This window comes from Conger conger, chromosome 14 (assembly GCF_963514075.1).
Source record: "Conger conger chromosome 14, fConCon1.1, whole genome shotgun sequence".
Classification (NCBI taxonomy): domain Eukaryota; kingdom Metazoa; phylum Chordata; class Actinopteri; order Anguilliformes; family Congridae; genus Conger; species Conger conger.
The window spans coordinates 19,249,332-19,264,637 of NC_083773.1; the positions used below are offsets into that span (position 1 = coordinate 19,249,332).

Genomic DNA, 15,306 nt, shown 5'->3' on the forward strand with positions numbered 1-15,306 from the left:
CTGATATAAATAAGATAAAATAAATAACCATTCTATCTAACTCTGTGTGACTCATGTGACATAATGTAAGCATTACCATGGGTTGTCATATAAGATGATGGCCAATAACAAGATATGGGCCTGTTACATGGACACAGATTAAGCTTAATCCTGGACTAAATGCAGTTTTGTATGGATAATCTCCAATTAAATTTAGTCTAGGACTAGGCTTAATCTGCATCTGTGACTCAAGAATAATAATTATAACTTAATTTGGAAACAAAGTTAGAAAGTGTTGAAATTTTAATCACGTTGCAGTATTGGTTTATTATTATACTTTAAATGAAAGGTAACTGTTAAGCATTTACTTTAATCATTCAAAAAAAGGAAAAATTGTTTATGCAAGAAATCGATTTTAAGACTACATCTATATTGTGCTATAGGACAACCTCAAATCCTATAGAATGCCATTGTACTCTTGCATAGTAAAATTATAAATAATTTCAAAACCAGATGCAACTACAGCTTTTAATGTTTAATGTCAAAAATACAGTTAATATTTGTATGACACTGGAATACCAAACAATGTCCACACAACTAGTACATAATGTCACCTAACAAGACATTCAAAATCACTGGCTGTGCTGCTTGTGTATTAATGGTGCAACCCTTGATCAGGCTCCAGATCAAAATCCCATTACTTGGCCGTTTTACAAAAAAATGCACCTGCTTGTGTGAACTAAGTTGACAATAAAAATGTACAGGGCTTTTCAAGCCAACCTGAAGAAGTTTGTTTTAATGTGAATGTACCTTACGCGCGTGGTTCTCTAGCTTGCATAGCTGCAATTTGGCAGTCAACAAAATAAGAAAATATGCGCTTTTGTGATGCTGATTAATGGTGACACGAACATCATACTGAGTCTGAAACGCGTCATTTGGCCAACACAGCAGTTTAGCAAAGTTACGTTAACAAAACAGTGAGCAGCGGTGGGATCAGCTCCAGTTCTGGTAAACTGACTTACCTTTCTGTATGATTTTTTTAATGTTTGTTGAAATTTGATGTGGTTGCTCCTGCATTTTTTTATTTAAATTCTCCACATTTTGCTAGTTGCAATCATTTTGTTTGGCTCGATGAGCCTGAATTATTTAAACTCAAAGGCTATAATTGTCATTTTAGCGAGCTATACTGCAAGAAATACAGTGTAGGGTGTTGCTACGGTTGCTACTAAAAGGCGCACGGTGTGGCACGTAAAACGACATTGGGTGTGTTTTAACTATGTCTTTTATATAAATAATTACAAAATAATCATTGGCTGTGACATTATTCACTTCGTCATTTTCACGATGCCATTTGGCAGACTCTTATTGTTCACGAGGCCTTATTGATGAGTCCAAGTCGAGTCTCGAGTCATTTTTGGACAGGTCCAAGGCGAGTCTGGAGTCTGTGTATTTGCGACTCAAGTGCGACTCGAGTCCGAGTCGTTGACTCGAGTCTCCATCTCTGGTCAGTGCACTTATGCCTGGTTATGGTCATTTACTTTGTTGTACGTTGCTCTGGATAAGAGCACCTACCAAATGCTTGCAATGTACTGTAGTTAGTTGATTTATGGTCGGCTACTGGATATCACTACATGGTAACCAACATTCATTCCATTTATTGCTCGACATTATCACAAAAAAAATACAAAATTGTCAGGAAAACTGACCCAGCAACAGCAAACTGACTGACCAACCACCAAATGCGATAATCACAGGTGGCCATGATCATACATCGCTTTTATTCTTTATTTACAAATTGAAATTAAAACAGAAACCTCTTTATTGTTTGAAAAGTGTTTATTAATGTATTCTGATATTTCTTGAGAATACTGACAGATTCACATTGAATAGATCCAGAGAGCCATTTAGTAACATGTTGATCAGAAAGTTTTGGGCTCCATGTAAAGTAGTTCTTTGGACTTTTGAAGTTGTAAAACCCAATTTTTTGGAATAGTAATAAAACAGTAACTACAGTCAGGTGCAAAAGTTTATGGAACTCATTTAACTATTCGATTGTATAGACAATCATTATTCATATACAGTAACATGATTCATACTGTGCATACACAAAAGGCAAATGACAAAGTTGGAACTGCTACTTGTGTTCATATTTCTCTATGCTGCTGTAATATTTGTATCTAAAACAGTGAATTGCTGTGGCCTATCTTATCAATCAGCCATTTGAATTTGGAATCAGGTTTGTGAGCCAGTAGGTAAGCAGTGGAGAGACAGGGACAATGGGATTGGTCTGTCACTAGGCAACGCTTCCCCTAGGGCCAGTTGCAGCACTTACAGGCATCAACATAGACCAGGCCATGGTTGCACCTCTGGATATGGGTGTTTCCATTGGAACACTGGAAGTAAGCGGTGATGTCGTTGGGGTTGGGGTACAGTCCATCTGGCCGACCAGTGCAGAAATTGTCGTTGGGATCTCCAGGGGTGGCGGGGGGAGCGGGAGTGTTGGGGGGAGCGGGGGTGTTGGGGGGGTTGGGGGGAGCGGGAGTGATTGGGGGAGCAGTAGTGTTGGTGGGAGGGGGTGGGAAAGCTGCAAAATGGAGGAAAAAACTGATATTGACACTCTGATTGCACAGCACCAGTATTTGAATTTGCCACATATAGCAGATTAAGCTGTAAAAATAGTTTTTTTTTTTTTACCAACTACATTCATTAATTCCAATTTATATTAGAAAGGAAAAAAACAGTCAATGAATTTGATAATGGTTAACTTTTATTATATGTTTATCGTATAGTTTACTACTATTTATACTAATGCATAAATACTCTTAGTAACTATTAGTAACTGATAGATTAGTTAGTAGTTAACACACATACATTAACTAAGGAATGTAATTTAATGCTTAATTAATGTATCTACATCAATTAATTAATGTTAACTACCAATTGTACCTTATTGTGAAGTGTGACCAAATAGGGTAGTTAGATACATTATTCCACAAAGAATAGGTCATATTTCTTGCTAAAATAGACTTGCAGACTGAATTTTAAGCAGCTGAAAGGAGCTTTCTTTCATCATCGAAGGTTTATCCTCCAAATTGTTTCTTTACTTTTCTTTGGCTTTTGCTTTTGCTATATACTGGTACTGGAAGATTAATGCTCATGAAACAATATCACTGAAGACTGAAGATTTCTGTTAAGTAGTTTGCATTTGGATCCATTCATGAAGATATGTGAAATTAATTGAATTTTGCTTATTCACTATAGGCAGCCATATATCAGATATATAAAGATACTGTAAATACAGTGGAAAACAGCTATGCCTAACGTCTTACCAAGGGAGCTGCGGAGGTGGTTAACAAGGGGATATTTCCCATCAGCGCAGAACTGGCCCCCAAAGTCATCCAGGTCCAGTGTCCACACAAAGGCACCCCCCAAATGTTTACCCTGTAGCCATTGAACCTAGGGGGTGGAAGGGGGGGTGGTGTCATTACTATGCTAAATAAAATAACCTGCATATTGTTCCTTAATTAACCATCTAAAGGACTTAACATAGTCTGTGATCAGCATATGTGCCAAAAAACTAATTTCAGTGTAGCCAGGGAATGATAATAGTCCTGAATGATTTCAGATGAATTTTTTAAAATATTTTAGCAATTCGCTCGTCCAGTTAATCCTATTATTATCGTTTCATATACATCAAAGCATTCCCTTGATACTTTCCCTATTGAAAAAGCAGTTATTTAACAAGAAACCATACTTTATATTTGACTCCTTCTTTCTGAAACTCTCTTATCACATTGCATATTGCCCAACTTTTCAATCTATCTATTGTTTCTAGCACAATTCCAAACATCTGAATGTAATACCACTGCACAAAGGTGGGAACAAAAGCAATTTCAAAACAACTGTCACCCTTTGTCTGGCTAAAATCCTACAATACAATACGTATTGTATTGTGCAGTATATTATAGATTAAAGTAAAGGTTCAGCACTGGTCCCATTCCTATTTACTATCTATTAGTTCTTTTAAAAACTACAAGACTCATTTTTACGCGGATGACACTATTCTATACTGTTGCTCTCACTCTTTGCAATTGGCTTCCGAAAAGCGGAAACATGTCTTTGAAACACACTTGCAAACCTTATTAAACCATATGAAATGCCAATAAAACTAAATACATGATGTCTTCGAGAACCATGGGAAATTGACTATGACAACCCCCAGGTTCACACTCTCAATGGTATTCAAATTGAAAGAGTCTACACACACATTTGGGTCAATGAAGAACTCACTTTTAAAATCCATACTGATAACTTAGTTGAAAATTCAAGGAAGAAAATTGTCAACTTATTAAAAAAGCAAGCCTGCCCTACCACATTTGCAAGAGTGGATTGTCCAGTCAACTCTTCTTTTTTCCCTGGGTTATGGACAAGTGGATAGTATTTTAACAGTTTCTACTGATGCCTGTTATAATTTATTCTCTGATTTCTTATAGTTCCTTTTTCCCTTGCTTTATTGTACCTTGTAATGTAAATGAGTTCCACCCTCAATGTGTCACAGAGACCATTAAATAAAGGATTAAGGATATATCCAAATACTTTCCCAAACAAAAAGAAAGGAAATATTTTTCCACTGCATATGGTTGGAGCCAGTGGAAGTGCATTGTTCTGTCATTACATTACATTACATTATTGGCATTTGGCAGACGCTCTTATCCAGAGCAACGTACAGTTGATTAGACTAAGCAGGAGACAATCCTCCCCTGGAGGAATGCAGGGTTAAGGGCCTTGCTCAAGGGCCCAACGGCTGTGCAGATCTTATTGTGGCTACAGTGGGATTAGAACACCGGCCTTGTGTGTCCCAGTCATTTACTTTAACCACTACGTTACAGGCTGCCCCTGTCATCCTGAAATAATGCAAAGTGTACCTTTGTCTTGCAACACTCATAGTAGTCTAGGCCTTATGGCACACCCACCTTGTTTGTAAAGCTCTCCTTGTTGTCATAGCCCACCCATGCATTACCACGAGTAGCATATGGAACCCTCTGCTCCTCAATCCAGCTAACAGTGCCACTTGTGATGAAGGAGCAGATCTGTAACACAGGACACTTGACCATAGAAACACTTCCACAAATATACAAACATGTCTGCAAATGTACAAAAGCTTCTGCAAATACATTTGAAACATTATCTCTTTAGCTTTTATTTTACCAGGAAGTTCCTCTGAGATTCAAAATCTCTTATCCAAGAGCGGCCTGGTCAAAAAGAGCAGCCAGGTTACACAGTAAACGCATAAAACGGGCAAGCAGAAATATAAAAGTAATACAATTAAGTGCAATAAAAGTCTACATCATAATGTGAGCACAGGTCTTGCATAAAACTGTACAGTATTGCATAATACTATAAAATATTTACTTTGAACTGATTTATAGGAAGAAAGTAGTCAAGAAGGAGTTTTGACTGGAGCCTAGGGTGAAAAGCAGTCAAATGCTTTCTTTTTTTTACATTTAGTAGAATACAGGACTGTTGTTTTAAACTGTAAGACTATGAGTAAGAGGGCAGTTTACCAATAATTTTGTTGTAAATAAAAACTTACCAGTTTATCAGTCTTCTGGTGGGTAATTGATAATAAGGTTGGTGTTGTACAGTGATGAGGGGGAAACCACCACCAATGTGTAGCACCCACCTTGGTGATGCAACGGCAGCCATTTTGTGCCAGAATGCTCACCACACATCAGCAATATGCCAGTTTGTATGTAAATTTGGCCAAGGAGTGGAAAACCTTTTTGTGGAAACGGGTGCTGTGGCAGCTGCAGCTCACCTCGTAGTAAGACCAGTATCCGGTTTCCTGGGTGTAGAGCCCAGCAGTGGCCCCCCCCAGTGACGGGGCACCCAGACCGCTCATGGAGGACGTGAGTCCAAACGTGCGCCCGTAGGTGGGGAAACCCACGAGAAGCTTCTCTGCAGGGGCCCCGTTATCCATCCAGTAGGTCAGAGCAGAGTCCTGAAAAACACACACAAGGGGAGCGCAAAGCTGCTGGCTGAAGAAGTCAACAAAACCAGGACAAAAAAAAAAACAGACTTCAGGATAACAGCATTATAAATGCTTCAGGATTCAGCATGAATTTCTATATACTTGTTTTGCCTAATTACATTATCATTGTATATCACCAAAAGCAATTTCTGCAGCTTGTTTTATTTTCTTACAATGTTGTAGTGTGCTACATATCCCAGATCCAGGGAGCTCTGGTAGAGGGGGCTGTTGTGTCCTGTCTGCATCTCCCAGTGTCCGTGGAAGTCGTAGGTCATGACGCTGATGAAGTCCAGCTGGCTGATGGGAAACGATGGGAGACATCGCCCGAGAACATTATCGATCTCTTGATAAAATATTGCAAGCTCAGATCTGCAGTAGCTGGCCAGGTAAAGCACAACAGGGTGGACAGCCTTTTTATTTTGTAATCACATTATTTCAGCCCAACAGTAAATTCATCTAAATCTATCAAGAAGTGTAACTGAAACCTAACCTGTTTAAGTAATATTTTATATAAATCCCCCGCTGCATTTTTGATCACTAGCTGTTATCTATTTTGGTCTTGTGTTGCATCTACTTTATCACGTTTGAAAAGGCAAGTTTGCTTTTGTAAAAAGAAAACTTTCTACTCTCAATTCTTTGACCCAGAGGGACAGCATTACAAATCAATTTGAATGTTATGCAGATCATAAAATTTTATGCGGCTCATAACAACTTTTAATGTACGTTGTATACTATGCAGCATGAACTGATAAGCATTATTTGTGATGCAATACTATGCCGCCACACTTTTTACAAGGGGCATGATTGTAAGGTGACTGAAATTGCACCACCAGACCCTGGTGGAGGCAGGAATTCCCCAGGTTGTAAACCACACTTGGACAGACCATAGAGCAGCAACCCTGGGGCAATTCTTGGGACATTTTGAATATTTGTCTTGGGCTGGGCATTTGTCACTGAATCTGAGCAGTCAGCGTTGATGAAAAAAAATATGATAAAGAAAATAGAACAAATCATGAGGAAAAAACCCCCAACAATGTTTATTTATTAAAGTAATTAATAGAGTTTGTGTGTAGCAGTAAGAAACCATTGAAATAACATGCATTTAACTGCAGAAACTGTAATAACGTGAGAAGAAAAAAATCAGCAGGCAGTAACCAGCTTCTTGGGACCAATAGTGTCTGAGTGAAATACTGCTGTGTTTAAGGGCTTACTTCAGTCCGTAACAGAAAGAAAGAGCACGGAATCTGTGACACACATGACGTCCGTGACAAACACCCAGCCTTTATGATCACGTGTATATGGATTATAAAGTAAAAGATATCTATCAATGTGTATGCCGACATCAGGATTTGGATTACAGATTGCCACCACCTTGGACCCTGTAAAAAAGTACCTGTGTATAGTGAATTGATAGGTGCAATCAAAAGTCATACAAAGGATTATATGACTATCACAGGGTTATGGGGGAGTTTACTGTAATATGCTGTTTCTCTCTTCCCGGAGGAGTAAGGAGGGGGCCTGTTGGTGGCGGGTAGGGTGTCACAGGATCCTGACCAGTACTTATGTGGGCATACTAAGGGAACTGGAGTGGGGAAGGCTTGCTCAGGATTGCATTTAAGGGAAGTCCAAAGAAAAACCTTGTTTTTATCTATAGGTATTATAGGGGCAGTTCACCCAAAAATGTAATTAAAGTACACTCAGTGAGCACTTGATTAAGTAGACCTGTAAATAACGCAAATATTCAATTAGCCAATCATGAGGCAGCAACTAAAATGTATGCAGACGTGGTCAAGAGGTTCAGCTGTTGTTCAGACAAAATTTGATCTAAATGACTTTGACCATGGAAACTCTGGGTGAAAAAAACACTGTATTTTAATTTTTATTTCCCCTTTAAATGTGTTCATATTTGTTCTCACAGATTTCATAGGTAATTATGCTTATTGATAAACAGTGATAACCAAATTTTCACCTCTCTATCTTCCTTTCCAACTCTTTTGGAGCTTCACACATAGAATGCAGTTATAAGAACCCACTAGAACCCACTGGAATATACAGTAGTATTAAATCCCATGGTCAGAGCCCACATCTCTCTCAGAGCTAGATTCCAAGACTTAAAAGAATCTACCAATGAGTACTGAGTAAGGTAAAAAGTCTGCCCAGCCAGATGGGAAGTCTCAGGATTGAGTTTAGAGCAGCAGGTGCTGGTGCCATACGTGGACTCTGAGATGTTATCCTCATTATCTCTGGGCTTCTTGTGTTTCTAAAGCACTTTCTCTACTTTTATTCACAAAATCACATTTTGGTTACAGGTTTTGAAAATAAATGCAGTGAGACTTTTTCCATCCTGCAACATTAATTCTTAATCCTTACCATTATGCATTATGGAGTGGAGCGATTATGAATACTATGCACTGTCCACTCCAAGTAAAGTGCTGCTGAAGACCGCATTATTACCTTGACAGCTGGGGGATCTCATAGCCAAAGTCTATCGTAGCTCTAATGGCTGCCACCTTTGCTGAGAGCAGGAGTCTGGTCCTCCTGGTATTCCTGGCGTCTTCCTCGAAAGCTTGTATGAGCTCCTGAAAATTCAAAGTGCAGGTATTTCTGAGATTTCCAATTCCATTTTACACTTTAGCCGTTTAGTCAACCCTATTATCCAATGTCTTATAATTAGTTCACAAAGAAAAAGACAGAGATTCGTAAATGACATCCCATGGAGCAATTAATGAGAGTGCGATGATTGGTTCATAACACATCGGTGATAGGTAATCCTTTGTAACTACTGTAGATTTAACATGAGGGAGGGAAGGTAGAGAGGTTTTTTTTGAGGGATATAGGGATAGGTGAAGATGTGGAAGAGAGGAATAGGAATCAGGGTGGAGAAGAGGATAATAGATAGATCATTGGGAATTGGTCTGAAGACACAAAACAATGTTTTGTATGGACACACTCTGTGCTCTTGCAGATGACCAATTGAACCAACTCACCGTGACCAGAGCTGTGAATCTCTGCTTGTCCTGAGGGGGGCTGCCATTTTGTCCCGGGTAGTCCCACGCCAGGTCCAGACCATCAAAGCCATGCCGGCGCAGGAACTCAATGGACGACTGGATGAACACCTGTCGGTTCTCTGGTGTGGCTACCATGCTGATGAACCTGAGAGACAGGGCATTGTGAGGTTTGTGGCTACCAGTCCCAGTAGTTGGTAGACTTTTACTCTAAACATAAAGGCTGTTGGTTGTGGGTTTGCACCCAGAAGACTAGTTACATATGCAGAAAAAAAACATGGATTATACTGTATACTGTACGCGGCTGAAATGTTCAAACTCACGGACTATACTGAAGAAACTTGCCCCCAACGGACAGGAGAGTTTTCATCTGAGGATTTCTGAAAATGGTTCAGAGAAGAAATGCACTATTTCAGCACTATTTTCAGACAAAACAAATGTTTTACTCTCTGTATTCTCAATACTGATGGACACTCACCTGGCCTTCAGGCTGTTTAAAGACGCGTACTGCTCAACATCGTTCCACTCAGTGGTGACGAGCCGGTTGTTTTCGATAGTGGCGAGAGTGAATATCACATGAGTGCAAAGGAAGGGGTCCACTTTCGCAGCGGTGAATTGCCCATCTCTAGGCCTGTACTGGGACCAGTTGGAGAAGTAGCACACCAGCTTGGTGGAAGTGGCTGGAAAAGAGGGCAAGGGGATCAGCTAAATTGGCATCCAGGTAGCTTTCAGGTCAAGGTAGTTATGCCTGACTCTGGGCTCATTACAATCGCTTATTTGATCCTTCCATGTCTCCTCTGTTTTCACCCCAATCTACTATCACTCTCATGTATCACGTGAATCTTGATCTTCTAGTACTTACTTCTACTTGTATCTTCATCTCGATGGTGTCACTCTTGTGTTGTGTTGTGTATCATGTCTCTTGTAACCGTGCCTCACTTCTGATTAATGACTTTCCATAACTTTCCAGAATTTCCATTACTTAGCCAGTCATTCATGTGTTGTACATGGCTATGGATAACTGATACTTTATGTGAATTGTACCTAATCAGACCTGTGTTCTGTATTTGTTCCAACAACCTTACAGTAGGTATGCATTTATTGTATGTCGCTTGGGATAAAAGCATCAACCAATTAATATGTAATATGAATAAAACCTGGTGATGGAAATCATTGACATGCTTACCTATCTGGAGAAAGAGAAGGAGACCCAGCCCTGCAAAAAGCAAAGAAAAGACATGACATCTTAAACTTTAAAAGAACAGCAAACGGGTCACTTTTTTGGTCTGTGAATTTACCTGCCAAGATGAGGTTTCGTGCCATTGTGCCTTTGGATCACCTGAGGTCTAAATTTCAAAAGGCAACCTGAAATAGAACAAGATGTGCTTCAGTTGGTTTCCAGACTTAAGGTCTCTGCAGGGAACATACACACCTGTCTTTATCTAAGGGATAATATCAAGCTGTTGTGTTTGCAGTTATACTACTGAAAGCAATCATTGCTGTTCACGCTTTTCAGTCATATCTTTGTATAATAAATACGATTTGTTATCCGACTGACACACACACACACACATAGACACACAAAGTACTGTACAACTGGTGCTACGAATTAACCCACATGCAAACAATTTTACAAGCTCATTTTGGATTTTGTATAATTTACACATTATATTTAACAAATGACAATAAATAAAACATGTTAAAGCCAGAACATAGTCACCTGCAGCCCACCCAGAAGGAACAGGTATGGCACAACCACTTCAACACGTATTTATATTAACTGCAGGAAGCAAAGTACAAATGATACATGAGTGTATGGTGGCATGCCAAGCCCACTTCTGATATCAGTGGGACATTTAAAATGCCAAACTGCTTCCCGTAACACATAAATGACTGACTTTCATCAGTAAAGTCAGTCATTAAAGACAATCATTCCTCATAACATAAGGTTTCGTCAAGCGATGAGTGACCTCATCCTGACTTTCTGGCTGCAAGCCTGGTTCCATACCCAAAATCTCCACAAACTCATTAAAACAATGTATAAAATACAAATAAAAAGAAAATGATAATAAACATAAAAAACAAATTAATTTCAATATTATGAATCTGGTGCTGTGGGATGAATGAACTTTTCCTATTGCGTTATGATTTAATTTCCGAAAAATGAGTTGTTCGCAAAGCAAAACACTTCTCTGATTAAAATCCTCCTCTGCCTGTTTGAGGATCTAGAGCAGGTGTAGAGAAGAGTACTCCTGTTAATATGTGCTAAAATATCTGACACAAGTACAGCACAATTAGTCATATGACCAGCCAATTGACATAACATTTTCCTTTTTTTGGTTGAACATTTTACTGCAGAATTTTTCTTTTTCTTTTAACTTGGGAGTGGAGAGAGTACTGTCTGATAATTGATTAATCTGGCCTTTCCTTGTCTGAAAGTACTTCATTAAAAAATATAATAAAACAAAAATAAATGATCACTTATACACTTGACTCTTTGTTTCAGTTTTGTAAAATGCTCTACAAAATGTTAAATATGTAGAAAGTCCTTGTTATAACATTAAACTGAATTTTAGCACCAGACTCCTTGTTATCCTGAACTCGGAGAGATTTAAACTTATCGGCATAATTTTCCTCCTCATCTGGAACGCAACCATCAGGTACCTGTACTGTAGTAACAACACTGTTATAAAAAATTTAAATTAAGGTTTAATATTTGTATATTTCAGCTAATCCATATTTAAATATGTTTTGTGAACAAAAATCTTCATCATGATGAGATTGACATGAGATTGATTTTTCAACATTTGTGAGATTATAGCGTATTGTGACATATTTTGTGCCTCTATGTTGGATAAGAGGGTCTACCAAAATGCCATTAATGTAATGTAATGTTCTACTGTAGGTATTTTTGTTTGGTTTAAAGGTACAATAGGTCATTTTGGACTTCTAACACTCTTTTTAATTGCGGCAACAAACACCTTCAAACCACAACACTGTTTATCGCTCCCCCTTCTCTGTGAACTGACATTGAAACCCAATTGGCTGTGGCAATTAGAACCAATTGTCAACCAATGAGCTTGAATTATTGTACAGCTATATGATGTTCTGGTACATCAGTGCCAGCCCGTCAACTGCATATTTTGAAACCTGAATTTAAGGACTTTAAACACAGGCAGAGGGTGAGTCAATATGTCAGTGAGCCTTTTTCAATGATAGGGAGGGATTTACAATGGTCTTGTAACAATGCTTTAACACAAACATCTTACCTATTGTACCTTTAAACATGGATGATATGGCAACTCTTATAGTGCCACCCTGTGGTTGAATAGGTGTTTTGATGTAGATTTCTCTGACAGCGGCTCTACACCTGTCTTCTTTTGTGAGTTTGAGAATCCACCTGCATGGCAATTATGGAAATTAAATATTTATTTAATTTACCTGTGTACACTACATATTTAAAGACAAAAACTTCCAAAATATATGCTGGAATTCCAATCCCTTATTTTCATCCTTTTTTTCTTTTACATACTCCTAACACGGAAATCGATCGAGCTCTGCCATCTTTCAGGACATTCCAACACCTTAAATATTCCTCCTCAGAGCTGGCAGTAGAAGTTAGGAACTCTCAAACTTTCCTTTGAGCAAGAAAATATCAGTGCATCCTTTGCGGAAGTATTTATTTGGAAAGCGTGACGTATAAATGGTCGACCTGTGGATCCACCTCTCCCCAACTGCCACGTCTATAACGGACGTGGCTTTGATCTGACATTTGAAGGAGCAAGGACATTCCATTTGCATTACATTACATTTAGGAAAAAGATTGCATACTCTTTGCTTTTGTTTTACTGTGTTACTTCCAGACACTGTTAAGAAGTGCCTCTTGATGAAAGTGTCTGCTAAATGACCAGTACAACAAACAGTACAACCATTTCACATGGTAAGTAAATACTAATTCAAGTGGAGACTGTCAGCTTTAATTTGAAGGAATTCACATCCATATTGAGATATTGGTGTAAGAGTTATATCCCTTTTTAAGGTGCCATAATATTTGGGGCAAATGGCTTCAAAGGTGTTTCTGGTTAGCCAGGTATGTTCAACTTCAATTGCTGCCTCAATGCAGGCGTGAGAGAGTGCTCAGTACCTTTTGCCTTTGGAGTGTGTTATTGGTGTCTGTCGCCATGATGACCAGAGTTGTGCCAATAAAAACCAAGGAAGCCATTATGAGGAAACAAGAAACAAGAACAGACCAGCATTCAGAGACAAAGGCCAAACATTATGCATTAAAAAAAAAACTGTTTGGAACATCATTAATCAAACACACTTTCCCTGACGGATTGGGGACGTTTGTTCCAACATCAGAGTATGAGGACAGTGGAGATGATGGGGTTATGAGGAGGGGCTGCTGGGTATTGAGTACGTAATGACACCGGGATTCATAATTCGAGTTAACTTTTTTGCTGATCAATTTACAATAGTTGTAATCACCTCAGTATAGCAATCTCACATGGTCTGATTGAATCATATCATGGAGTGTAAATCAAGCTCATTGGTCGAGAACAGTTGTTGCCATGGAGGGCCAGTCGCTACACCTGCTGATTTTACTAATTAGTTCCCTACTCTTTGGATGAAGGTGTAATTATTGAAGTCAGCAGCAGTAGTAATTGGTTGGAGTAAAAACCTGCATACGTTTGGTCCTCTATGACACAAGATTGGGCACCACTGGGCTTGGAATACAACACACTAGATCAGATAAGTTGCACACCTGCTCTTGTACCAGTAGAGTCATTGCTAAGGACCTTGATTAGTAGAATCAGGTGTGTACCTGCTGGGTTGGAACAAGGTCTGCACCCACACCAGCCCTTTCTGGGTAAGCTTGACCTGCATTAAATCCTGACCTGAAGAAGCGTGGCACGTAAAATGTGCGAGTAGTGAAATCCTCCAAAATTTTTCTTTGACCCACAAGGTTGTTAATAGCCCATCAAAGGTATGTCATGAAATAAATTGAGATATAATTAACAGTAATTGGACCCCAGTTCCTCAGCTCTGCTGTTCACTGCCTTCATTTCACTCATTCCAGATTATTCTTTCACACGTGCAGATTCATCTGTAGGCATAATGCCTGGATTTAAAGAGTGGAAAGAAATGTGCTCTCTGAAAAGATACTGAATTAATGGGGTGCCAGTGAGCTCTAGTCCTCAAAAAGCTCTCCCAGATTAAAATGCTCAGGCTCTCCCATTGTGAAGCGCCATAATCAATGCAGACCAGCGTTAAATCCCAGCAACGTGGCGATGGAGGCAGGGCCGGTAATCTCTTCACTTCTGCTGAAAAGATCAGAAATACGAGTGCAGGCGACAGTGGGGAGAAACCAGTGCAGGCTCCTGACAATGGAGTAGGCCCTGTATCCAGGCAGACTAGGCTGTTTAATTGCGTTTAATGGTGGTGCTGTGCTGCTGGACTTTGGCGCCGGCCCAAACGTGGAGTGATATAAAGTTCTCACACCCTTGTCTTCAGCCAATAGTCCTCCCATGAGGCGCAGATCCAGCAGTAGTCTCAGCGCTAATACAGACGCATTCTCTCGCCATCTGAGGCAGACTGTGTGTTATAACAGAGGGGCATTGTGGGAGTCCTAACACTCCCGTGCCAGTCAGGGAGCAGTTACAGCCATTGTAATACACCAACTTTTGTTTTGTGTTTTTACAATCCTACTTGTCAGAATTACTGTTCAGCAGGACAGTTACATTCTTTGACATAAAAAAATGCACCAATCTGGCTACCTTGCCCACTATCTTTATTTCCGACTTACTTATTCTCTTGCCTGTACAACAAAGCAATTTACAAGTACTCAAAACATTTGTCATTACAGATTATGGCAGGAATACAACAATATCACAATTCTGATCAACTAGTTGTTCACATTCACCAAGTGATCAGTCATTTGTCGATCAATAGTATATGCCTTTACATGTGAACAGAAAAATATAAACGAAATCACTAAAAAAGAAAACATTCGAACCACCATCATGTTATGCATATATTTATCAGGCTAAATCATAGATTTGTTTTGCAATGTATATTATGAATTATGAATGAATGTATTAAAAAATGTATTTGTATTTCCTCATGTATTTAGTTATTTATTTTGACAGTAAAAACCTTCTGCTGGCTGTCATCCTCGCACCTGTCCAGCCTTTCCCAAATCACACACATTCTGTGACCGAGGACAGGCGCGGGCTTGGGTACCGGGTGCGCGCTCAGCTGAGGGAAGCGACTGCGGCTCCGCGCAGAGAA

General features: G+C 39.3%; 2 protein-coding genes across 2 annotated transcripts in view; one reads left to right on the top strand and one right to left on the bottom strand.

Moving 5' to 3' along the window:
• Positions 1–2,288: 2,288 nt before the first annotated feature.
• On the bottom strand, positions 2,289–13,396 carry LOC133109392 (acidic mammalian chitinase-like). The gene is made up of 14 exons (XM_061218716.1): positions 13,340–13,396; positions 13,160–13,188; positions 10,736–10,795; positions 10,314–10,380; positions 10,202–10,231; positions 9,494–9,695; positions 9,339–9,395; positions 8,998–9,163; positions 8,465–8,589; positions 6,184–6,307; positions 5,798–5,980; positions 4,953–5,069; positions 3,309–3,435; positions 2,289–2,563 (listed from the first exon to the last, which is right to left on the bottom strand). The coding sequence occupies exons 4-14, from the start codon at positions 10,336–10,338 to the stop codon at positions 2,289–2,291; spliced, it is 1,431 nt and encodes a 476-aa protein (XP_061074700.1). The 5' UTR covers positions 10,339–10,380; positions 10,736–10,795; positions 13,160–13,188; positions 13,340–13,396.
• Positions 13,397–13,823: 427 nt separating this feature from the next.
• nfasca (neurofascin homolog (chicken) a) overlaps positions 13,824–15,306 on the top strand; it is a 99,936-nt gene continuing 98,453 nt past the window's right edge. Inside the window, exon 1 of the mRNA XM_061220486.1 lies at positions 13,824–13,885. The gene's annotated coding sequence lies outside the window, so the exon portion shown is untranslated. The remainder of the gene's footprint in view (positions 13,886–15,306) is intronic.